The sequence below is a fragment of the Medicago sativa genome, chromosome 2 (genome assembly GCF_051527215.1).
Source record: "Medicago sativa cultivar Bolivia chromosome 2, Bolivia_mono, whole genome shotgun sequence".
NCBI classification, from domain to species: Eukaryota; Viridiplantae; Streptophyta; class Magnoliopsida; order Fabales; family Fabaceae; genus Medicago; species Medicago sativa.
In genome coordinates, this window is record NC_140750.1 from 33,838,912 (window position 1) to 33,864,877 (window position 25,966).

Genomic DNA, 25,966 nt, shown 5'->3' on the forward strand with positions numbered 1-25,966 from the left:
ATGATTAATTAGCCATATACTATAAAATAAATTAATTATCAGCTTAGTCGGTTTGGTCCTAACGCAGGTCTATTTATGGTGGTCGGGGTTTGAACCCCGACCTTACATATTTTATACATTGTTCCAAAAACCAACTGAACTAAGCTCACGAGAACATATAAAAAATACTACTACTGGGATATAGAAAGACGCCAAGAAGTTTGATGAATGGTCAACAAAATAGTTAAAGACAACTTAGACAAGAGTTTCGTGATTGGTGTGCGGAACAAGACTTGAATTGGTAGCCAAACATGAAACTGCATGTGATGGCGCCTTTATCTTCTTCTAATTCTGAAAAACACACTCAAACGCATCAACCATATCATTTTCTTTCGATTTCTCCTCACAACATTATTCTTGCATTTTCTTCTCAAAATAAAAAGAAAGTATAATTTTATTTTCTCCTCAATTTCTAATTCTATCATATTTCTGCTATTTTTCATTTTTAGTACTTTTTTAAGGTTTAAATATTATTTTATCCTTTAAGTATATCAACTTTTATGTTTAGCCCCTCTAAAATTTCTTTTGAACTGTAGTAATCTAAATTTTCTGCCAATTTTAGTTTTTCTTTTTTACAAAAAATAATGTTGTATGTTCTGAATGACATTTTTTTATGATGTTTCATTGATAAAAACTTAATATATAACTTTTTAAACAAAAAATTATTTTTTGAGGAATTTTTAAACAAAAACGTTAAATTATCATTAGTTTAATATTTTAATTATTTACTTTTTATTAATCTGTCTATAACTTTAAATTATTATTTACTTTTTATTAATTTGTCTATAACTTTAAATTAATGATTAATTTTTTTAGGGGAGAGGGGGGGCTTCAAATTTTTTTCTTTTTCTTTTTGAAGAACGGGAGAGGCGGGCTTCAAATTAATGATTAAATTATTAAATAAAAGATTAGTTAATAATATTTTGAAGTCTTAATAATCGATCACATGTTATAAAAAATCATTTGAAACATGAAACATGAATTTTTTGAGGGTTAAAATGAGGATATATGATAGAGTATTATAAGAAATATGAATTTTGATTTTGTGTTTTCAAATTAAAATGATCTAAAACCGTGCTATATATGGCACCATGATTGTTTGTGGTGGTGTTTTTTCTTTGTTCTCTTTCATTATGGTTAAGGCCTAAGGGTGGTGTTTAACTTTTCAGTTTTCAGCTATGCGGAACCACATTATGTGTACTGGGTGTAGGAACATCTTGCTTTACCCTAGAGGAGCAAGCAATGTTTGTTGTGGATTGTGCAACACAATTACACCTGTTCTTCCTCCCGGTATGTTTCCTTTGGCTGTTTTTGTTATCATGAAGTTCATCATCTTCATGGTGATGATGGAGAAAAACCAGAAACTTGATAAGGAAGAAAGAGAGAGAAATGAAGAAACTAAAACTTTGTTATCGAATTAAGTAGAGTTTGTTACATCTTAGCTATATATAGAAGCTATAAAACAAACCAACTCGAAGAGATTCTAACTGAATTAACAGCTGTCTCTAACTAACTTCTATGAAGCTATGCTACTCTATGTGTGGTACATGGTAAAAGAAGCTTGGGGCACAAGTTAACTTGCATAGCAAGTTAACTGTTATACAACTAGTGAATTAGAAGTTTAACATAAAAAACTGTTTCCTCAATATGTTTTGTCTGACCTTCCCATCCCTATCTAGACTCTTAATTGACGCTAGTAAACATAAAAAACTTACGGGTAAGCTTCAGCATGTATGGTGCTCATGAAGTGTCATTTTGTTAGTTCCATTTTCTTCATCTATGGATATTTTTTTATTGTAATGATTCATATTACAATCATATATGCTAAGTTGTTTACCAAGTTGTTGATGTGCTTTGTATCTTTAAAGATTCTAACCAAATGAGCCAAATACATTGTGGGAACTGCCGGACAACGCTCATGTGTCCTCATGGAGCTCCCTCAGTCAAATGTGCAATTTGTCACTATATTACCAATGTTTGTGTAAGTGTACCTTGATGACATTATCTTAATCTATGATTTCATTTTCTTTTTTCACAACTATGATGTCAACCTTCTGCCCTTTTTTTTATAACCCACTTGGGTTGGTCTGGTAGTATTGGCTTCAGACTTGGGAGCGCTTTCATGCTCAAGGTCTCAAGTTCGATTCTTCAGAGGAATTTTATGTGGTTTTGTTTGAACTGATTTCTGTTATCTGTACATGTGCTTCTCTGTCATTTAGATGACTCATGTAAGGTCACCAGTTCCTGCACAGAGACCTACTGAAACAACCAGCTTAAAAACGGTATCTTCTACTGCATCACTATGCTTTTGAATTTTTCCCTTCTTTTGGTGATTATTCATATTACATGTCAAATTATTGTTATGCAATTGATATCTAACAAGTATACATGTGATCTTAATACCCTGCAGTCAAGACCCCGCTTTGAGAGCCAAACTGTTGTAGTAGAAAATCCTATGTCCGTTGATTCAAGTGGGAAATTGGTAATTCCTACCAAGGTTATCAAAATCGGGAATTTACTTCAAGTCGAAAGGGAGTAGCAAAATCGGGACTCGTAAAATCGCAATCAAAATCGAAGGATTTTACTAAAGGACTTTTGTAAAATCGATATAGGATAGCAAAGTCGGGACTCGTAAAATCGCAATCAAAATCAAGGATTTTACCAAAACAAAAATAATGTTAAATATATGTTATATATTGCATGGAAAATGCTAGATATCAAGAATGGATTTTCTTGATGAATTTAAGAATGACATGGCAGAATAATCACCCTTAGATTTTAATCTTATTTATTAAAGTTTCATAAAAAAAATATATATAACACCCACCACCCCATGATTTCCGGCCAGGCTGAGATTTTATTGGCTAACATTAATTTCGGGACAATTTCTTGATAAAATCTTTCTTGATAAATAGCATTGCTCATATTGCATATAGTCATAAATGACTAAAGTTTAAAGTTCACAAAATACATATACATAAATGTGGGGTGAAGTGAAAGAATGAAAAAAATTTGCCTTTTGGGTATTTATAGAACGGGTCATGGATTCAAATCGGGTCAATTTACGAACCGGGTCAAAAATTGACCCTTATCAAAAAAATGAACAAAATCCTTCAAAATCCATTAAAATCCTGCGATTTTGAATGGATTTCACGATTTTGTGCGATTTTATGCGACTTTGATAGGATTTTGCCTGTTTTTGGGACTTTGCTATGGATTTGAGTCGTTGAAGCTACGCAAAGTCGCAAAAACCAGGATTTTGGGACTTAAGTCGCGTTTTTGATAACAATGATTCCTACTATCTCTAACTAGGAATCGAATTCGGGTTCTCCCGAACGATTCGTTGTAATGAGAGCTCATTAATCATTTGAGTCCATTCATTCTGTTTTCTTTGATTTTTATTTCTTTAAAATATGAAATGGCTATTTTTTGTCCTGACCGACACACATGACATTCTTTAACTGCTTGTATCTAATCACTAATGGCATGTCAAGTCATCTCTAATGGCACCAACTAATTTCTATACTATGTAGTAATGTAATTTTAGCATTTGATCCCTCTAAAAGTTTCATTCAACCCTAAAATGAATTATGTCTTCTCTCAAATGGATGTTAAGGACCAAATCACTAATGTCAGATTTTAGAGGGATGAAAACTATAATATATTTTACCAAGAAAAAACAATTATAAGTTTCCATTTTTTAGTTACCATATCTTATATTTTCTACTGTGTGTCACTGATTTTTGTTGTTGTTGTGATATTTGAGCAAAACAAGATTTAATTTTAAGAATGTGGTGAACTGGCACAGGTAAGCAATGTTGTTGTGGGCGTTACAACAGAGAAGAAATGATTGCTGGTGCTTCAATATATTTTTGGTTTATGTGATTTTTGAGGCCTGCAATGATTGAATTGAAGTCTAGACTCCTCACTATCCAAGGTTTAGATTGATTTCATGTATTTATATGTATCTTACAAGGTTTGAAATGTGAAAAAGACCACAAAGCTTGTCACTAGTGATTTGCTAAAGGCCATTTTTTTGCATATTTTGTATCTATAGCCAAATTCATGGGCGTGGTGTGGGGTGGTGACCGTCCAAGGTTCATTTTTTTAGGCACCAAAATTGTAGTGCTTAATGTTATTGTTAGTGCTAAAAAAAGTTGCAGAGGAAAGGAAGATAGAATGCACGTTTATTTAGAAATGATTTAATAGCAGTTTTAGACCCCTATGTTTTAAAAAATTGCGATTTTGGCCCCTTAACAAAATAAAATACAAAACCGTCCCATAAGTATTGCCCCTTTTTGCAGTTTTAGCCCCAGACCAATTTTGACCCAGGCAAAGCTGACGTGGATGCCATGTGTGTAATTTTTTTTATTTTTTAAATTATTAAAAAATAAAAATAATATTTTTTTATTTTTTATTAAAAAAATATAAATAAATTTTATTTTTTATTTTTTTATTATAATAAAATAAAAAATAATTTCACTTTTTGCAAATACACATATTGTCTCACGTCTTTCATCTTTCACTGACTTAGGTGTTAGAACATGTGTAGATATATCACCCCCACTCGCTCAGAGAAGAAGGTCATGGGCAACAAAGATTAAGGAAACAACTGATAAAAGTGTCTTACCAAAGACTATTCAACGCCATCAACCGAATTAACTAGTACATGTAATTTCACATATACACACACTTACACATATATACATATAATCGAATCAACTTATAAATCAAATGAGTCGAATTATATATACTTTAAGTTTAACTCATTGTGTTAACGAAGTTAATTTAAACTCAAATTCATCTCATTTAGTTAATTAATTAAATTCAACAAATTAATTATGGAGTAGATTCCAAACTTTGTGAGCTGATTTGATTCCTTGCTGACCTAAATGATTTTTGTAAGTACTTTTGTACTTTGTTGTATCCCCAAAGTCATTCCATGCTTACTCCGGTTATTTTACTAGTTTTAGGATAAAAACTTAAAAAACATAAAGAAAACGCACGGTGAAGAAGTTTCCTGATCGGTCCCGACAAAGAAAACAAGTTTCCTTTTCGGTGTGCTGCTAACATTGATTGATTCAATTCAATTCAACCAAATCATCGTAATTCATTAGTAACGATCAAACCTTTCCTTTTATTCATATATATACAACCAAATCATCGCAATTCATCGAACCTTTTTTTTATTTTTATTAATTTTCCCATTTCTCAATCAATCAAACGCACCAACCATATATAATACACTTTTCTTTCTTTCGGTTTCTCCGCACAACTTTCATTCTCTGCGTTTTCTCAATCCCTACTCAGGTATTATTCATTCTTTCTCCATTTCTAGGGTTTTTAATTCTCTCATATCATTGGTATGGTAGCCTTTATTTTAGTCTTTTTGAAGTTATAGGATTAATTTTTGTCACATCTTATCACGATTGTGATTGTTGTAGAAAAGATGGATGAATATATTGAGTTAGATGGTTTAAGCATGTTTGTATATGATAGAGCATTATATTATGACGTTGTTTGATCTATGTAGTCGACCTCACTTAGTTAGATAAGGCTTGGTGGTTGTTACTGTGAAGTTCAATAGTTTGACTTGAGACACGATACTCTCTCTGGTCCTATTTATAAAAGACAGTTGGGTCAACAAAAGGTCCAGATACGTCAATTTTTGTTGTGCCAAACGTCTCTTATGTATAGCATGGACGGAGTATACGATCTAGTATTATAGTGTCATTTCATATATGAAGCTGATTCCACCGAGTGGGATCTGTTTTGGTTATTGTACATCTTGTGAATGAATTTTCATTTCATATTTTGATTGTGTTCGAAATAAAATAGTCTAAGACTATGATATGTTGTACGTGGATGGTGGTGGTGGTGTTTTTTTGTGTAGTTAAAAACATCAACGCTTTTTACGTGTGGCTCAAGGCAACGGGTAAAATGTGCGGCTATTAAATATGATAGAGTATTATAGCAGATTTCACCTAGTGGGATAAGATTTTGTTCTTGTACATCTTGTGACAAATTTTTGTTTCATGTTTTGCTTCACTGTCATTATGGTTGATGGTGGTGGTGTTTAATTTTGCAGCTATGCGGAGCCACATTATGTGTACTGGGTGTAGGAACATCCTGCTTTACCCTAGAGGAGCAAGCAATGTTTGCTGTGCAGTGTGCAGCACAATTACCCCTGTTATTCCTGTTCTTCCTCCTGGTATCTTTCCTTTTACTGTTTTTGTTTTCAATATTTCAAGAATTTTCTTGCTCCATGCTTAGTGTGTTTAGTTAATTTGATTGCATACTTAGACTAAGCAGGGCCCGCGTTGATCCTTCCTTTGATTTTTTTTTTTTTAACAGAAAATGTAATATTGCAAAACGTGAGTTTCGAACCCAGGTCACGGGGGACATAATTAAAACGCATTTACCACTGCAGCACCGAAATCATATACCCAATTTAGTGGGAAATATTATTTATACATTAAAAGAATGGCCCCCTCATAAAAACAACAATTAAATTTGGGCCCTCCAAATTTTGTGGCCCTGGGCCTGATTGCACTTGCTTTGGGCCGGCCCTGCGATTAAGTTGTAAGTTTTTGCAGTAATGGATGCCACTTTGGCTGTTGGTTTTTCCAATAGAAAAATTAACTCAACAATACTAGTTTTGTTCATAATTGAACTCAAGTTCTATAAAATAGTTCAACTGCTATCATGATTCCTCATTCCCGATGAAAACTAGTGTAGCATTTCGCCATCTTCATATGCTTTTTGGTGTAGCATATCATCAACTTACCAAAGGAGTAACTTTTGTCATACTTGCCCCACTTAACAACTCTTTGTTGACGTTAAATATTGTAATTTTTTTAGTTGATATTTAGTTATATTTTAAAAAGTATATTATACATTAAATTGAAAACTCCTTCTTGGAATAATCGGATCCACACACGTATGTGTGTCCATGCGTTTATGTATTGAAGGTAGGATATTCTTTTTTATGCTGTGATATACGTATTCACTTCTTGTCTGATCCAAATTAGGATCTAGAGGTTGGTAAAGATGGTGTGCCCTATATTGATCGTTATTAGTCCATATCTATAGTCTATTTAGCCAATTATTAACAAGGGATGCATACGTGAGTATAAAGTAGAAAGCAACTATGCAACTAGCCAGATTAAAAATTCACTTGTTCTTAGATTTAAACTATAAACTAAATGGTTACATCCAGGGATCTAAAATTTCCTGATGTGCCTGCAGGAATGGAAATGTCACAACTTTATTGTGGAGGTTGTAGAACATTGCTAATGCACGCACGTGGAGCTACTACCGTGAGATGTTCCTGCTGTAACACTATAAATCTTGTGCCAGGTATGATATATATTTACAATTATGTGTTGCCAGATCTGTACAGCTTTTACACTGCATGCTAATTTGCTGATTAATTTACGTGTTGCTTGATCATTAAATACACTTAATTCATCGATGGTATACCAAACCCTGGTATACACTTAATTTATAATTCTTTCCTTCCTTTCTTCTTTCCCCTTGCGGTGTATTTCAGCTATATATGTCTGTGAGAAATTAAAGAATGTAAGCCAACTATATGTACATCATACTCAAACAAGTATTTGTTGACTACTTCCAGTGACCTACTCTCCACAAATATTGTACTGTTTAGCGAAGGATCATGAATAATTTTTATATCTCACACACTTCCCCTTGTGCAAAAACCCTTTGGGTTTGAAATGTGGACGTGGTGGGGAAATTCACTTTCATTCAGAAGAATGGGAGCAAAAAGGGTTGACTTTCGATTGGTTGGTCATAGTTTTTGATACCATGCCCACGGGCAAACCTTCTAAAAGCTTAATATGTTTGGTAAAATGCTTTTTTTGTCTCTAATAACTAAAAAATTCTGCAATAAATCCATTTAACGTAATATCTTCTGATTATTCCAAGGACAGCATAATTTTAATTATAATTATATATCACCAAGGTGTGTGGTATAGTTGAGACATAGGTTCTCAAATTATCTTTCCCAACATGGTATTCGGATCCATACTTGATGGACCATGCAATATTTTTGTAGTTAACTGACTGTGTTTCAACTTCGATCCCCTGCCCTATCTACTGTGCTCAGTGTACACCTCGGTGTAGCCTTTTCTCTTTCCTCTGCATTGCTTGGTGGGGCTGTAGAGTTACTGTTGGTGAGCATTATCTTCACTGACCTACCCCACTGTCATCCTTAATATCCTTAGCGTGTCCAGTGCACCATGGTGTGCTGCAAATGAAGCTGTTGTGTACCACCACATCCTGCAAGGTTTCTGTTCCCTTGCTTGGTGCACCTGGTTTCTATCTGGTTGTCAAGGGATGTGTTCCATTCAACTCAATAATTTTTGTCCGGCCTTATTTAGGCCCTTAGCTGGCCAGCACTTGCCCAAAGCCACTTTGATACCTTGGAAGTTTCACTTTTGGGTTTTTGTACACACAATGATGGTAGAGACCCTTGTTTTCACCCATACTGTGTTGGTTGAGTCTTCTAGCCTAATTTTTTGTATCCCCGAGTCCTTATATGGCATCAAACAGTCTCTTCAAGAATGGTTCCATAGGTTCAGTTTGTTATTCCACAATTTGATATTATTTTGAATAAATTTAACCTTCTACTGCTAAGTGCTACACGCCTTGGGGCCTCATCTATTTGATTGTGTATGAATGATATTATGATAGTACTGGTATCAAGACAGTAAAGGAAATTGAATTCTAATGCTAAAAGATAAAATAAAACTTCCCTTGATCTGTTTCAATTCCAAGCTACTTTCGAGAAGTCTGGCCCGCTCCTTAACAACTCCACAATCATCATTGCTTAGACAGATCTTTAACTCTCGTATCATGGATTTGTCTGAGATGTGTCCATGGAGTGCTAAGGTGTGTCGAAGCAAAGAATTTTTTTTTCTGGGGACACTTGTCTGAGTTGTCGTACAAGTGTCAGACACAAGGACACACACAATCTCAGGGGAGAACGTGCTTCATAGCTAACAACCACCCAACTATTGGTTATGGGCCTCTCCATTTCTTTTTAACGAATAAGCAGTTGGATATGACTCATATGAGCATATCAACATAAAAGTCGAATAAACCAGCCTATGATTTTTTTCCTAATCAATATCATCCACTTGCAGTAATTCCTTATCTATAAACTACAAAAACAAGATAGAATCTTGGTTCATTTGGATATGAGCATAACCCGAAATTCAGATTAGTTTTAAATAACTTGATTAGTTTTCTATGCTTGATGACAGTTTGTATTGAAAAATGCTGTCATTATTATCCACATAGCTCAATAATGAGGGCGTTTTAAATGTAAAAATTTACGTGTAAACTTCAGGATGTTTGGTGTTCATGAAGTTTCATTTAGTTAGTTCCATTTTCTTCATCTATGGATATTTTATTTTATTGTAATGATTAATGTTGCCAATCATGCATGCTAAGTTGTTTACTGACTTATTGTTGGCTTTGCCTTTAAAGATTCTAATCAAATGAACCATATCCGTTGTGGGAACTGCCGGACAACACTCATGTATCCTCATGGAGCTCCTTCAGTCAAATGTGCAGTTTGTCACTATATTACTAATGTCGATGTAAGTGTACATTGATGGATTATATTAATCTGTTATTTCACTTTCTATTTTCACAAATATTTTCAGTAAATTAATTCTGTTGATCTGGAGTTCATTTTGTTGTAAACTTAGTTAGTTGTGCCAATCAAGATTCTATTTTGATAAGATTGTAGCTAAAGATTTTAGACTGATTGGATTTGAAGAATAGGAAGTAAAGTTGTAGCTAATTGATTATGTTTTATGATTAACTTGTTGAAAATCAGAAAATAATTGGTCAGATTACGTCATTTTGTTCGGGCTTCAATTTGTTGGGTAGTTTCTGCAGTTATTAGAACTATCTGCACTATGTTGAAAGATATTTAAGAAAAGAAAGACAGGATCGTAGGAAAGAACTATAAAAGCTTGATATAGATGGGTACATAAATGTTATGATGCATGTTATTTTAATAGAAAAAGATTGCATTTATTGTTATATACATTACTTCAAATATATTTTAGGATTCTGGTACTTGTATGGTTATAACTGTCTCCATAACACGCGACTGTCATGAGCACGGGTTCAAATTCCTCTATGCCTGCAATTTACTTGATATCCGTTGTCAACATTTTGCATTTTATGTGGTTTTGTATTGAGCTCATATCTTTTACCCTTTCCTGGATTGTCCTGTAGATGACCAATGGAAGGCCGCCAACTCCTGTACTGACACCTAATGAAACAACCAGCTCCGAAACGGTATCTTCTACTGCATCACTATACTTTTGACTTTCTTTTGGTGATTATTCATATTACATGTCGAATTATTGTTATGACATTGATATCTAACAAATATACATGTGATCTTAATACCCTGCAGTCAAGACCTCACTTTGAGAGCCAAACTGTAGTAGTAGAAAATCCTATGTCCGTTGATTCAAGTGGGAAATTGGTAATTACTCTCTCTTTTATTTTTTTGTTAGTTTTGGATATATATTTTTTGAGTAAATATGCTTACTCCCTATAGAATAAGTGAATTTTGGTTCTGGTCCCCTGAAAAAAAAAAACTTTGATTTTTATTCCTTTATAATATGAGATGACTATTTTTGGTCTCTACCGACAGGTGACATTCTTTAACTGCCTGTGTCTAATCACTACTGATATGTCATGTCATCTCGAATGGCACCAACTAATTTCTGTACTCTACCGTAACTTGCACGGATTCTCCTAAAATGAATTCTTTCTTCCCTCAAATGGATGTTTGGGACCAAATCAGTAATTTCATATTTTAGAGTGATGAAAACTATAAAATATTTTACAGGAATCTTAATTAAAAGTTTCCATTGTATAGTTACCATATCCTGCATTTTCTACTGGTTCAGTGATTTTTTGTTGTTGTTGTTGTGATATTTGAGCAAAACAAGATTTAATTTTAAGAATGTGAACTGGCACAGGTAAGCAATGTTGTTGTGGGCGTTACAACAGAGAGGAAATGATTGCTGATGCTTTAAAACGTTGTTGGTTTATGTGATGTTGAGGCCTGCAATGATTGAATTGAAGTCTAGACTCTTCTCCGTTCAAGGTTTAAATTGATTTCATGTATTTATATGCATTATACAAGGTTTGAAATGTGAGAAAGTGCAGAAAGCTTTTCAATTTTGTGATTTGCTACTTTTTTGCCTCATTTCGCATCTACATCCAAATCGATAGGTTCATTTTGATTTTGTCTCGAATTACAAGTCCTGGATGTGGTTTTGATGTTTATGTTTTGGTGACTTGGTAAGCATGATCAGTGGATCGATGTGGTGTTCAAATTGCATTTTTACGTAGAAAAGTTGATTTTAAACAATTATAGATATTCAATGGTGCAATTATACATTACCAATCTTGTCCTTTTTTTAATTACCAAAATAAATCGTCCTTTTTGCAATATAGCGTGTGTTTGTTTCCGCGTCAACCACCTTCCTAGACACAAGTTCTATTGGAGCAAGAATTGCTAGGTTTTCATTTTTGCCGGAATATGGCCACTAGACGCACAACTGCGGTAAAGAAGCTGAATCAAACTTATCTAATCGAGCTAAAAAGAGCATGTTGTTGGGTGCTTAGCTCAAAATGCTATTGGTGATCAATTATATTGTCTCATTTCCTTACAAATTGTTTGCATATATGAACTCACTTTGTTTTTATTCCTTCCTTGTGCAATGTGTGATTGTACAAACAAACCTTAGGCTCATGGAGGGAAGTAGTCCCATCCCACTATTACATTTAGTCACTTTTTTCCTTTATAAACACGAATATACGATTACTTTCTTTATAAAAAAATAAAAAATATTTGGTCTTCTCACCACAACATCTTTTTAAAATTACTTTATCACAATTTTATTTTTCACTTTTAGCTACCTTATATTTTACTTATTTAATTTTACAAAAAAAAAAAAAAAAGTACCCTTCAAAGCTCTAAATCAAATTATACAGAAAATAAATGTATTTTAAATTCTACAAGATTAATAAGTTGGATCCAATATGATTAATAAATGTTATTTTATCCATTTTGCCGATTGCACTTAATGTGATAACGTTTGGTTGTTATTGTTATTGTAATTTTTATAAATCGAAAAATTTTATGAAACAAAATACTATTTTCGTACTTTCAAAATTGTTTTTTTTTTTTTGTGTCTGTAAATTGAGTTTGAAAATTGCTTTTCTTACTTCAATAACTTTCTAATAACACATGGAAAATATTAAATTGCCTCCAACGGTAGTTAACTACCTTTGCGTTCATTTTTTTTTCTTTCATTTTTTCCAATTTTCTCAATTTATTCCCAATTTTTTTCAATTGTACATTTTTCATTTTACCACATTTTTATGAAATTGCATTTTAAAGAACAAAAATTGTATCGCAACAAAACAAAAAATATTCGATTAATACATTTTTCGTCCACACAATTCATTAGAAATTTGATTAAGAAAATAAAAGAAAAAACATCTTGGATTTGGATCCAAGGTTTATTACGAAAATATTTTTGACTTTTTCCTTATTTGATTTTTTTGAGACAAAAAGATTTTTCTAAGCTAACGGTAAACTAGCGTAACGATGCGAAAAATAAAGCGAGCGTAAAGCGATAAATAAAGTGGTATAGGGTTGGTGCAAGTGTCGGTGTGTGCATTTACTACATTATTACATACCCTCCTACATATATTCTATGGCAAGAAATAAAAAATGCAAAATAAATTGCATCCATTCCCTAATTATACACACTAAACATCATGGAATTTAAATAAATTGCAAGAGGAAAAGAAAATGCATGAGATTATACTAAAATTAAAGCAAACAAAATATAACGAGATAATAAGAGACTTAAAAACATCATATACTAGAATAAATCACCAAATAGAATGCATGAAGTTAAAAGTTTTAAAGCAATGCATGGTAAAGCAAAATTAACGAGAAAAATTATGAAATAAAACATTTAAAATGCATGAGATAATATTCTAAAAAATATTAAAGCAAAAATAAAAAATCATGGAAATTAAAGCATTAAAATGCATGAAACATAATTAATTGAAAGAGAATTAAAAAGAAATGCATGAGTTGTTTTTGAAAGAGTTATAAAAAATAGCAAGAACAAATGCAGGAGGGGGGTGCAGTAAGCATGTAGGGGTGTGCAGCAAGTAAAAGTATACAATTGGGCTTAACAAAATAGGCTGGTTCGGGTTCATTTTTATGAAGATGCAAAAAATCATTTTAAAAAATACACAATTTTATTTAGTTTAAATTTCATCTACATTACATTACATTCTCATAAATATATGTGGTATCATCATGATGTTGGATTTAAATTAAATTGTTGAAAGTTGGCTCAAAATGTTGGGATTGAAGTGTCATATACTTTGGCTAGGAATTTGCAACCTTCTTTGAAAAGTCAAAGGAATGAAGAGAACACAATACATGTATTCTATCAAATCAAGTATATAAATTCTCACAATGAATTCCCTCATATAAGATGAGTAGTAACAAAAAGGAATGTATTCCAATATATTCTTTTGAACTTAATCTTACCAACTGACAATTTACAAGTGACAGAGGAGCATGATCAAGCACAAAACAACATATTAGAGGTATATTCCCTTTCGTTACACTCATCTTATACAATGGAATTCGGTGTGAAAACCTATAAAGTTGATTTGATAGAATGTATGTTGTGTTCTCTTCATTCTTTTGACTTTTCAAAGAATCTGCAAATCTTTATTCTAAGTATATGACACTTTAATACCAACATCTTCAGCAAACTAACAAGAATTAAATTTAAATTCCAACAAAATAAATAATGGTGCTACCTAAACATAATTTTCTGAAAGAATCAAACTTTTGAGAAGACCTTCAGTCGATCTCAGCAACGTAGCTTCAAACTCAATTATTGGGAACATTAATGTCTGGAGAACATGGTCCTCGCGCATTCATCGTCCGTCAACATTATCTTTTGGCCCTGCAAATATCCAATACGTGCATACTGAAGGTCATCCACCCTCCTTGTGTCTCCGGAGTTGAGTTCTTGATTGATTTCGTTCAATTGATCCTTCAGATCCTTTAGCGTGATATCGACCCAGATGTTGAACGAAAGACAGGTTCCACCGTTAAACCGTACTTGAGCTTTGAACAAATGACGGTCCATTGTTTCAAATCTACACAATAAAACATTAAACAATCAATGAAAAATTCATTCAAACATTTCATCGAACACTTTGAGTGCAAATTATACATAAACCCTAAAAAAAACCAAATAAACCCTAATTTTTTTTTAAAAACTCGAAATAAATAAATAAGTTTAAGCAATATTAGTCCATTATAACAAGTATTCATAATACTTGTTAATAGCATTTTAGATCTACAACATAACTCTATTAAAAAAAATCAAATTTTAAAAATAAAACTACAACTAAAATTATAAACATATAAACATATATACAGACTAAAATGTATGATAATAGCCTAAGTGATTATTTACTTGTGATTTAGTGGCGAAAAAATTGGATGGTTTAGTAGAGTTTTTTTAGAGAGAGTGTGTGTGATAATTGAAATTTTTAGAGAGAAAGTGTGATGAGAGAGTGGCTGGAAGCTTGCTTCTGAGATGGATATGTAACAGACGCAGCGGTAGTTAACTACCACTAGGGGTAAATTCGTAACTTCCATGTGTTATTAGGAAGTTATTGAAGTCAGAAAAGCAATTTTCATTGAGTTTTACTTGATGTTCTGGACCTGTCAGAGACCTAGGCCCACTGAGACCAATCCAAACGAATTGTAACATCTTTTTACCCACGTTTCCGCAAATCTCTCCCCAGCAGTTACACTTTCCACGATTTCGTAACCATCGGGCGCACGTGTGCCATTACAACGGCTCTGCATTCACCCACCTCTATATAAAGGGGGCTCCTCGCAGTCCCCAAGGTAGCATCTCTCTCACTTTTAAACCCCCATTTCTGACCTATATTTGACTTGAGCGTTGGAGTGTCTGCAACCACACACCCCCCGCCATTCCAGTATTCAATTGACGCATTTCCCCCACATTCAACCACCGCAATAAAGAAGCACCGGCAGTCACCTTCTGATCAGGTATGATTACTTAATATTATAATTAACTCTTTTATAATTAACAAAATGTATTAAAAAAAATAAAAATAACTTTTTTGTTTCTTAAAATTTGAATTTCAACAAAATAACGGAAATTAAAGTGGATAAACAATATTTTATAAATTAAATAAATTGTTTTAAAAAAAAATTGAAGATATTTACAATGCAAAGGATTCTTGATAATGTTTCTCATTTGCCTCAAATTTTCCCTATGAATTTGATTCCCTTTTCTAATTTTCTTTTTTTTTTTAATGCTCCAATGCACGTGCAACAAATTATGAAATATTAGACGTTTTATCCAGAGTATTGAGAAGGTGAAAATGGATGTAGAATATGATTTTCTTATTACTTGGAACTGAAGGTACAATGAGTATTTTATACAAGAATGCTAGAGTACAGTAAACTATAATGGAAGGGAAATGGTTTCAATATTGGCAGCATCTGTTTTGTTATTGTCCTTTTGCAGCTGCTAATGTTATTATTGATTCATCTTCTTGTCTCTCCCTTATTCCCTGGTCTCTTTCAAATAGATTTGAATTTTATCATTTCTCATATTTAAATGGCCCGGGAGGGAAGTATAGCTTGTCATGCTACTTCTATTTAGAGATTTAGTACCAGAAGTGCTAAAAAAGCATGAAAAAAAAATACTAACTATTACTTTTTTCACTCTATGTCATTCTCGCGTGCTCTATTTTTTTTTTTATCAAAGAAAATTTCTCTCCTCCCATCAAAAATTGTTGACTCTCAAATAAACTGACGAATATACCCCCAGCGTGACTTAAGTCACGTAGGTGTTAAACCCAATGTGACTTAGTCACATTGAAATTCAATGTGACTTAACTCACGCTGGGTACTGATATATAAGCAGACAACATTAAATGTCATTAACTAAGTCATTAATGACCCGTAATCTTTACACACTCATAATTGATCCGAATTACACCATTTTAATAACATAATCACAAAATCACACATAATCTATCGAAATTTCACAAATTTGTCGTTAATTACACAATCACAAAATCATACATAAACGATCCAAATTATACAAATTCGTCGTTAATCACGCATAATCCCTTAATCACATTTAATGACATACAAACAATCCAAATTACACAAATTCGTCGTTAAATACACAAAATCGCATAATTGCACATAAACGATCCAAATTACAGAAATTCGCCATTATGTGATGTTGAGGCCTGCAATGATTGAATTGAAGCTTGGACTCTTCTCCGTTCAAGGTTTAGATTGATTTCATGTATTTATATGCATTATACAAGGTTTGAAATGTGAGAAAGTGCACAAAGCTTTCAATTTTGTGACTTGCTACTTTTTTGCCTCATTTTGCATCTACATCCAAATCAATAGGTTCATTTTGATTTTGTCTAGAATTACAAGTCCTGGATATGATTTTGATGTTTATGTTTATGTTTTGGTGACTTGGTAAGCATGATCAGTGGATCAATGAGGTGTTCAAATTGCATTTTTACATAGAAAAGTTGATTTTAAACAATTACAGATATTCAATTGGTGCAATTATACATTATCAATCTTGTCCTTTTTTTAATTACCAAAATAAATCGTCATTTTTGCGATATAGCGTGTGTTTGTTTCCGCGTCAACCACCTTCCTAGACACATGTTCTTTTGGAGCAAGAATTGCTAGGTTCTCATTTTTGCCGGAATATGGCCACTAGACGCACAACTGCGGTAAAAAGAAGCTGAATCAAACTTATCTAATCGAGCTCAAAAGAGCATGTTGTTGGGTGCTTAGCTCAAAATGCTATTGGTGATCAATTATATTGTCTCATTTCCTTACAAATTGTTTGAATATATGAACTCACTTTGTTTTTCTTCCTTGTGCAATGTGTGATTGTACAAACAAATCTCATGCTAATGAAGGGAAGTAGTCCCATCCCACTATTTACATTTAGTCACTTTTTTCTTTATAAACATGAATATACGATTACTTTCTTTATAAAAATTAAAAAAAAAAAAAACTTGGTCTTCACACCACAACAACTTTTTAAAATTACTTTATCACAATTTTATTTTTCACTTTTAGCTACCTTATATTTTACTCATTTAATTTTACAAAAAAAAAAAAAAACAAAAGTACCCTTCAAAGCTATAAATCAAATTATGCAGAAAATAAATGTATCTTAAATTCTACGAGATTAATAAGTTGGATCCAATATGATTTATGATAAAACAGTAGAACGTTATTTTATCCATGTTGTTGATTGTCCTCGTGAGCATAGCTCAGTTGGTTGGGACAATGCATAAAATATGCAAGGTTCGGGGTTCAAACCCAGTCCACTACCAAAAAAAAATCCATGTTGTTGATTGCACTTAATGTGATAACGTTTGGTTGTTATTGTCATTGTAATTTTTATAAAATGAAACTCTATTTTGTTAAACATTAATTTAAATTTTATGAAACAAAATACTATTTTCGTACATTCAAAATTGTTTTTTTTTAATTGAGTTTTATTTTGGTGTTTGGAGTTCGAGGTTTTTTTTTTTTGTGTTGTGAACCCCGGACCTTGCATATATTATGCATTGTCCTTATCAACTGAGTTAAACTTACGGAGACTGTAAATTGAGTTTTACTTAATACTATAATTAAATTTTAGAATTAAGAAAATGTATTAAACAAATTAAAAATTAACTTTTTTGTTTCTTAAAATTTGAATTTCAACAAAATAACGAAAAATAAAGTGGATAAACAATTTTTTATAAATTAAATAAATTGTTTAAAAAAAAAGTGAAGATACAATTTTGTACCTTACAATTTTTTTTTTTTTGGTCAAGTAGCCTAGTGGTTAGAATAAGTGGGGTGTCCGGGCTTCGAACCCCGGCCCGTGCATATAATAATGCATGTCCCTGCCAACTGAGCTATGTTCACGGGATTATACCTTACAATTTTCTATAAGCCCGATCTTGTGTATGACAAAAAATAATCCACATTAGCTCTTAACAAAATTAAATCTTTTTTTTAAAGAGCATAATTAAATCTTATTCTCACTAACTTAGTCATAACATTCTAATGAATCAGATATATAAAAATATTAAGCGCTAACGTTTATTATTATTTTGAGAGGAACGTGTAATATTTTTATCGTACGTTAAATTGTGTTGCGAAAAAATTATGTGAACGAGATCGACATTTACTCAAAAAAGAATGAACACAAATTTATAGTCTAAGTTTTTTTTTTTATAAATTTATAAATAAATAAAATGACAATATTTTAAAACAGACGTTTAAGCTCAAATCATTAATGTTTTTGTCCTAAATTAAATTGGGTTGCAAAATAAATTTGAAAACAAGATTGGAGCTTTATTTAAAAAAGAATAAACATAAATAAATAGGACAAAATGATAAAAAAATTGAAAAAAGAGATTGGACCTTTTTTATTTAAAAAAGAATGAACATAAGTAAATAGGACAAAATGATAAAAAAAAAATTAAAAACGAGATTGGACCTTTATTTAAGAAATAATAAACATAAATAAATAGGACAAAATGATAAAAAAAAAAAAAAAAATGAAAACGAGATTCGACCTTTCTGGTGTTGAAGGTGTAAACCCTTTCGAAATAAAACCCTTTAATGCTCTTCGACGCTTTCAAATACGTAATTGGACCTTTTTTATTTAAAAAAGAATAAACATAAATAAATAGGCAGAACGATAAAAAAAAAAATTAAAAAAGAGATTGGACCTTTTTTATCTAAAAAAGAATAAACATAAAAAAATAGGACAAAATGATAAAAAAAAAATTGAAAACGAGATTGGACCTTTATTTAAAAAATAATAAACATGTATAAATAGGACAAAATGATAAAAAAAAATTGAAAACGAGATTGGACCTTTATTTAAAAAATAATAAACATAAATAAATAGGACAAAATGATAAAAAAAAATTGAAAAAAGAGATTGGACCTTTTTTATTTAGAAAATAATGAACATAAATAAATAGGAGAAAATGATATAAAAAAAATAAAAAACGAGATTGGACCTTTATTTAAATAAGAATAAACATAAATAAATAGGACAAAATAATAAAAAAAAATTGAAAAGAGATTGGACCTTTTTTACTTAAAAAAGAATAAACATTAATAGATAGGACAAAATGATAAAAAAAAAAATTGAAAAAAGAGATTGGACCTTTTTTATTTAAAAAAGAATAAACGTATATAAATAGGACAAAATGATCAAAAATTTGAAAACGAGATTGGACCTTTCTGGTGTTGAAGGCGTAAACCCTTTTGATGCTCTTCGACGCTTTTAACTACGTAATTCATTTTCACTTAGGTTAGTTCTTTGATTTCCACTTCAATTTTTCAATTTCATCCTACTTTCTTATTAATTTTTCATGTTTTGTTGTTGTTTGTAGCAATCATTTTCATGCATTATGTGCTTTTCTTGGAGGAACTATTTATTCTTGTGTAATTCCATTGCTTGAAACCTAAGTAGCACCAACACCTCTAATCAAAAGGATGTCTAGTGTCAGACACGTGTCGGTGTCCGACACCGACACATTATTACATTATTAAGTTAAATCATTGTTTTGACATAGCTTGAAACCTACCCTTATATTGTTATCACAAAACATTTTATTGTGCTCATCCAAAATTATGACAATATCACAAAACATTCTTGTATGCATGCTTAAGATACATATTTACACTAACCTATTTTGTTTTTTGATTCTTGCATATACAATTTCATTGAATTTGAATATTTCTATCTAAAGCGAAGAAAACCGTCGAAGCTTAAAAATGACAGACATGGAGTCCGATAGAATTAGTTGCTTACCAGATCATATAATAGACCGTATTCTTTCACGCTTGACAATCAAGGAAGCAGGGAGAACAAGTGTTTTATCTAACAAATGGAGGAAAAAATGGTCCACACTACCGGATCTTGTGTTCGATAGACAATGTGTATCTGCTGCAGTTTCCAAAGACCCGTCTGTTATCGAGAACAAGTTTGTTAGGACTATTAACCATGTACTTTTACTTCATTCTGGGCCAATCAACAAGTTCATGATCTCTGATTCCGGTTGTGATGATCTCATCATTAGTTTGAAATCTGTGGCTGATATTGATCGGTGGATTCTTCATCTAACCAAAAGGTCTATTAAATATCTTCTCTTGGACATTTATTTAGAGCAAGACTATAAGATACCTTGGTGCTTATTCTCTTGTCAAAGTTTACATCATTTATATTTGTGTTGTTGTACGTTTAAACCTCCAACAGTGTTTGAAGGTCTCAAGAACTTGAAAAGTCTTGAATTGGAACAAGTTACGGTGGCTCAAGATGCTTTTGAAAACTTGATATCAGGCACCCCTTTGCTTGAAAAATTGGTTTTGAAAAATGTTGATGGATTCACTCAAATTAATATTCATGCACCAAGTATCAAGTATGTTGAAATCAAGGGTAATTTTGAGGGTATTAGCTTTGACAACACCTCCCAATTAGCTAAGGTATTGGTTGATTTAAGTTCGTATTTGAACTCTGAAACCAGTCAAAGTAGATTGGATGCATGCTCTTGCAATTTGCTCGAATTTTTTGATCATCTACCCAACATCCGGAGCTTACTGATGATTTCCTATTTTATAAAGGTATACTGCTCAAGCATATGAATTTTGAATTTGACTGTATGAGTGGCTCACCTAATGCTGTTTATGTTCGCGTGTATGCAACTCTTGATCCATATGTATTAGAAACATATTCTGATTTAGAGTCACTCTTCTGTTTTGCTTCAGTATTTGGCTGCAGGTGTTGTGCCAGTAAAGCTTCCTACACCTTGTATTAATCTAACATTTCTTTCCATATGCCTAAACTTCAACGACTTGAAGGAAATTTCGGCTGTTCTTTGCTTGCTCAAAAGCTCACCTAATCTTCAAATATTCTACATGTTTGTGAGTAATCATTTACATTATCTTGTTTTGACTTTGCTTTCCTGTCTGATTTCTGGTTTTACTTGCACATTCTGTTTGTTTTTTAGTACTATGTATAGTTATTAAGCTCTAGAATTTACAGATCTTTTTTTGCTTTAAGTGTTTATATAGTTTCTAGTCTTGGAAACAGAATTTAACACTAGTATGTGAGTTGCGATTGTTAAAAAATTATGGCTTGGACTTGGTTACTTTCGAAATTGAGTTACTTCGAATTCTCAATAGCACACTTGATGACAAATCTACTTACATGTTTCCTCATAAATTTTGATATGCTATATATCTCTCATATGCATATGACATTTTACCTTTGCTGAACCATGAATTTGTAACAATTGCATGTAGGCACGACTTGAGGAGAAGACTGACCTTTTAACACACACCTCCTATTGTTGGGAGGATATCTTTTCGGAGCCAGATACGCCCCTCAAATTGCAACGTGTGAACATACAAGACATCTCTGGTACCAAATCTGAATTAGATTTTATCAGATTTCTACTTCTCTATTCATCTGTGCTCAAAAAGATGATTGTGAAGCCTGTTGTGAACGTCAAACCGGAGTTGGTAACAGAACTAATCCGGTTTAGGAGAGCGTCTGGACAAGCTGAAGTTATTTACAATGCAAAGGATTCTTGATAATGTTTCTTATTTACCTCAAATTTTCCCTGAGTTTAATTCGCATTTCTAATTTTCTTTGTTTAAATGCTCCAATGCACGTGCAACCAATTATGAAATATTAGACTTTTTATGCAGAGTATTAAGAAGGTGAAAATGGATGTAGAATATGATTTTCTTATTACTTGAAACTGAAGGTACAATGAATATTTATACAAGAATGCTAGTGTACCGTAAACTATAATGGAAGGGAAACACTACATTGCAACTAATCACTCTAAACTTAATTGCTTGTGATGCAAGTCATGTCCACTATGTGTGTATTATCCAAAAGAGAGTTCTTTTTATGTAATTGTTAGAATATTTGGGATGTCTTATTGCAGACCCTTCCTTTTTACATGGTTTCAATATTGGCAGCATCTGTTTTGTTATTGTCCTTTTGCAGCTGCTAATGTTATTATTGATTCATCTTCTTGTCTCTCCCTTATTCCCTGGTCTCTTTCAAATAGATTTGAATTTTATCATTTCTCATATTTAAATGGCCCGGGAGGGAAGTATAGCTTGTCATGCTACTTCTATTTAGAGATTTAGTACCAGAAGTGCTAAAAAAGCATGAAAAAAAAATACTGACTATTACTTTTTTCACTCTATGACATTCTCGCGTGCTCTATTTTTTTTTTTATCAAAGAAAATTTCTGTCCTCCCATCAAAAATTGTTGACTCTCAAATAAACTGACGAAAATACCCCAGCGTGACTTAAGTCACGTATGTGTTAAACCCAATGTGACTTAGTCACATTGAAATTCAACGTGAGTTAACTCACTCTTATTACAAGCCAACGTGAGTTAACTCACGCTGGGTACTGATATATCAGCAAACAACATTAAATGTCATTAACTAAGTCATTAATGACCCGTAATCTTTACACACTCATAATTGATCCGAATTACACCATTTTAATAACATAATCACAAAATCATACATAATCTTTCGAAATTTCACAAATTCATCGTTAATCACACAATCACAAAATCATACATAAACGATGCAAATTACACAAATTCATCGTTAATCACGCATAATCACTTAATCACATTTAATGACATATAAACAATCCAAATTACACAAATTCGTCGTTAATCACGCATAATCACTTAATCACATTTAATGACATATAAACAATCCAAATTACACAAATTTGTCGTTAAATACACAAAATCACATAATCGCACATAAACGATCCAAATTACAGAAATTCGTCATTAAATTACACATAACACAAATTCCTTTATAATATGAGATGACTATTTTTGGTCCCTACCGACACATGACATTCTTTAACTGCCTGTGTCTAATCACTACTGATATGTCATGTCATCTCTAATGACACCTAATAATTTCTATACTCATACCGTAACTTTAGCCCGGATTCTCCTAAGACCATGTACAATGGCAAAATACTTTCAACAACCTTCAACACCCACTTTTTCAATTCCCAACACTCTACATTATTTTCTCTCTCTTAATTCAACACTCATTCAATATTTACCTCTCCAATGGTTTTCATTCAACACCCTACCCCACCACTTTTTATTTCTTATTCTTATTTAATTTTTGTTTTTATAATTACTGATAGACGTTTGGCAAGTGCACCAAATACTATCGAAGTAGTAAAAATATCGATCCAACGAGGACTGTTTTTAACTTCAATAATTCAATCGCGTTATAAAAATAGGATGTATAAAAGTTTATTTTAGTTTGCCACTAGGCAGTAGATTTGGTTTGATTTTATGAAATCAAATAAAAGAATTAGATTTGATTAAGAAAATATGAGAGAGAGATGAGATCAGGTCTTCGAATCCTCTATGTTTCCCCTAATTGGTTACTGCACCTATTGTTACTAATGATTTTCTAGTTTCACGATAGTTAACAAATTAGCCCTAATCAATCCCTTGAGTTAGGACCCTCTTCTTAAACTACAGCCCCTAATTCCTTAGGTGGTCTAATAATCCTTGAAGGTTTTATGAACGTTAACCTAATATCACTAACAAACGATTATCCATTCGTAGACTAACCATGTTTATTAGAACAATTCAATTAGGTATAAGTCGAAAGCTATGGTCAGTAGTCATTCGTTCTCACAAAATCATGTTTATATTTGATCAGAATATAAAAAGCATTAAGAACAATTGAATTGAATAAAGACTAGAAATTCATTAATAGACAATAGAGTTTCACAGCAACATATGATCAATTAGGGTTACATAGATTCATCTCCGACCTAATCTCTAAGAGATTTAGCTACTCATAATTGAGTTTACAAATAGCATAATCAATGAAAGAATTAAAACATACATAAACTGGGTTAGAGATGATGAAATCCTCTCCGCTGCAGCCTTCTGGATGTTAAAATCGCACTTTAGCTCTCCAAAATCGTAATCCTTATGTTTGAGAGTGAGATGAGCTTAAATAGGCAACTTCTGGATCGCCCAAAATCGCACCACGATTAGAAAATCGTACCACGATGGCTTCATTAAACCCTAATTTCCTTTAAAGCCCTTCTTGAAATCGTATCACGATTGGCTGGATCGTATTACGATCCAGCTTCTTCAAAAACATGCTCTCTGACTTCAAGAAATCGCATTGCGATTAGATAATCGCAGTACGATTGGCTTCATTCCAGTTCTTCCAAATTTGTTGCTTTTAACTGCTCCTAGACACTTAATGTTGCTTAGAACTCTATCAAAATGTCAAAATAAGTCCTAAAAATTACGTAATGACAGCATGTCATCACAACCCCAAACTTAAACCATTCCTTGTCCTCAAGGAATTTGCTTGCAATAGTGACAAACGACAGTAAAATAACAGTTACCTGACAAAACGATAGTAACCAAAAGTTCATTCTCCTTCTAGCTAAAGATGAGCTAGTTTGACTTGTTCGCATCCACCAATTCACAACTCCTCGCATCAAATTGAAATAGGGTTCTACCAGTCGACATGCAGGTCTACATATTACCATACGCTTGAAAAGTTTCTAAACATCAATCAAAGTCAATATCATTACACACTTTTGAGATCTTTAGGGTTATAACGGGGCTTAGGTGAAAGGTGGGATATATTTGGATAAGTAGGCTACACAAAATTTGAGTTAGGCATTCCTACGGAAGTTAAAGTACAAAATTCAATCCTTCAATCATTCACCTTGTGGAAATACAATCAATGCAAAGGTACTAGAGAATATTTTTAACATTTAGGGACAATCGAGTTTGAAGTTACTCGGATTTTCAATGTTTTGTCCCTTTTTTCATTATTCAATTTCATTCATTCATTTTTTTTTGATACACCATTTTTGTGTGTATTTTGCATGGCAATTTCATATTTCTTCCATTCTTGTTCTTTTATTCTCTAGTACCCCCACCCCAAACTTAGTTGGTTGCAAATTCCAATAGCAACCCCAAACTTAATCTTTAGCAACATTCTACAATGCCTTAACTCAAAAAATACATTAAGGGACAAATCCTAAAAGTCTCTAGGCTTGTAATGTAGTTTGTCACCGAACAAAAAGTTCTAATCCTACCGGCTCACAATTGGTTAAGAAAGGATAAATTCAACAAATTAAAACAGGGTAGGCTTCAAAAAGGCTCACAGGACCAAGCACTTTTGCCTCAGTGTGTAATTGACAAAGACCAATCAATAATAGAGAAATAATGCAAGTTCTAGAAATGTAGTTGCATGGAAAAATAATCTAAATATAATTAAATTGAAAAACAAAATTTGGCAATGAACCTTATGGCTGAGATTTCTGGGAGTATGTGACTACTTAGCAACGCCGTACACTTCGCCTTTGAATCAAGTCACCCCTCCTTTAGAACTTTTGGAATACCGTTTCATCAAACAACTGTTACTAACTGGAATAAGTCACATGAAACAAAACAAATTCATTAATAAAACAAGTGCAGGAGCAATTACAATAGGGAAATAGTTCAATGGACTTTGACATTAAATGGAAAATAAAAACTGAATGTATTGAAAAACAAAGTAAATCTAGTGGGTTGCCTCCCACTCAGCGCTTCTTTATCGTCACTAGCTTGACTGCTAAGTGTTTTATCTTGGTTTTCGGGTGTCAAACATTGATTACGT

The 25,966-nt window shown here is 32.3% G+C and overlaps 3 protein-coding genes across 5 annotated transcripts in view; all 3 read left to right on the plus strand.

The window, feature by feature from the left end:
• Window positions 1-319: 319 nt before the first annotated feature.
• On the plus strand, window positions 320-4,053 carry LOC146946419 (protein LSD1-like). Its single transcript, XM_085748215.1, has 7 exons — window positions 320-425; window positions 1,209-1,447; window positions 1,564-1,589; window positions 1,869-2,020; window positions 2,259-2,321; window positions 2,450-2,521; window positions 3,848-4,053. Exons 2-7 carry the CDS (start codon window positions 1,218-1,220, stop codon window positions 3,887-3,889), a joined length of 585 nt encoding a protein of 194 aa, XP_085604341.1. The 5' UTR covers window positions 320-425; window positions 1,209-1,217; the 3' UTR covers window positions 3,890-4,053.
• Window positions 4,054-4,907: 854 nt separating this feature from the next.
• Window positions 4,908-25,966, plus strand: part of LOC146946420 (protein LSD1-like) — a 52,007-nt gene continuing 30,948 nt past the window's right edge. The window contains exons 1-7 of one of the 2 annotated variants that reach the window (XM_085744512.1): window positions 4,908-5,349; window positions 6,128-6,250; window positions 7,288-7,398; window positions 9,553-9,665; window positions 10,315-10,377; window positions 10,499-10,570; window positions 11,073-11,499. In XM_085744512.1, coding sequence (XP_085600638.1) covers window positions 6,130-6,250; window positions 7,288-7,398; window positions 9,553-9,665; window positions 10,315-10,377; window positions 10,499-10,570; window positions 11,073-11,114 — 522 coding nt within the window. In that variant the 5' untranslated portion in view covers window positions 4,908-5,349; window positions 6,128-6,129 and the 3' untranslated portion in view covers window positions 11,115-11,499. Of the gene's footprint in view, window positions 5,350-6,127; window positions 6,251-7,287; window positions 7,399-9,552; window positions 9,666-10,314; window positions 10,378-10,498; window positions 10,571-11,072; window positions 11,500-25,966 lie in introns of those variants that run through there. The other variant, XM_085744513.1, reaches the window with a different exon arrangement.
• LOC146946421 (F-box/FBD/LRR-repeat protein At1g13570-like) lies at window positions 17,999-22,294 on the plus strand. Of its 2 annotated transcripts, XM_085744511.1 has the most exons (4): window positions 17,999-19,562; window positions 20,005-20,875; window positions 21,020-21,175; window positions 21,557-22,294. In XM_085744511.1, the coding sequence occupies exons 2-4, from the start codon at window positions 20,030-20,032 to the stop codon at window positions 21,845-21,847; spliced, it is 1,293 nt and encodes a 430-aa protein (XP_085600637.1). In that variant the 5' UTR covers window positions 17,999-19,562; window positions 20,005-20,029; the 3' UTR covers window positions 21,848-22,294. The 2 variants fall into 2 exon arrangements, with proteins under 2 accessions (XP_085600637.1, XP_085600636.1); XM_085744510.1 differs by lacking the exon at window positions 17,999-19,562 and having other exon boundaries at window positions 19,569-20,875.

Bases quoted from the DNA above. Each gene is read 5' to 3' on its own strand.
- LOC146946419 (XM_085748215.1), top strand. From the start codon at position 1,218: ATGCGGAACCACATTATGTGTACTGGGTGTAGGAACATCTTGCTTTAC. The intron at 2,322-2,449 runs GTATCTTCTACT...AATACCCTGCAG, and splicing joins AAACAACCAGCTTAAAAACG to TCAAGACCCCGCTTTGAGAG. The intron at 2,522-3,847 runs GTAATTCCTACC...GAACTGGCACAG, and splicing joins TTGATTCAAGTGGGAAATTG to GTAAGCAATGTTGTTGTGGG.
- LOC146946421 (XM_085744511.1), top strand. From the start codon at position 20,030: ATGACAGACATGGAGTCCGATAGAATTAGTTGCTTACCAGATCATATA. The intron at 20,876-21,019 runs GTATACTGCTCA...GTTTTGCTTCAG, and splicing joins TGATTTCCTATTTTATAAAG to TATTTGGCTGCAGGTGTTGT. The intron at 21,176-21,556 runs GTGAGTAATCAT...AATTGCATGTAG, and splicing joins TTCAAATATTCTACATGTTT to GCACGACTTGAGGAGAAGAC.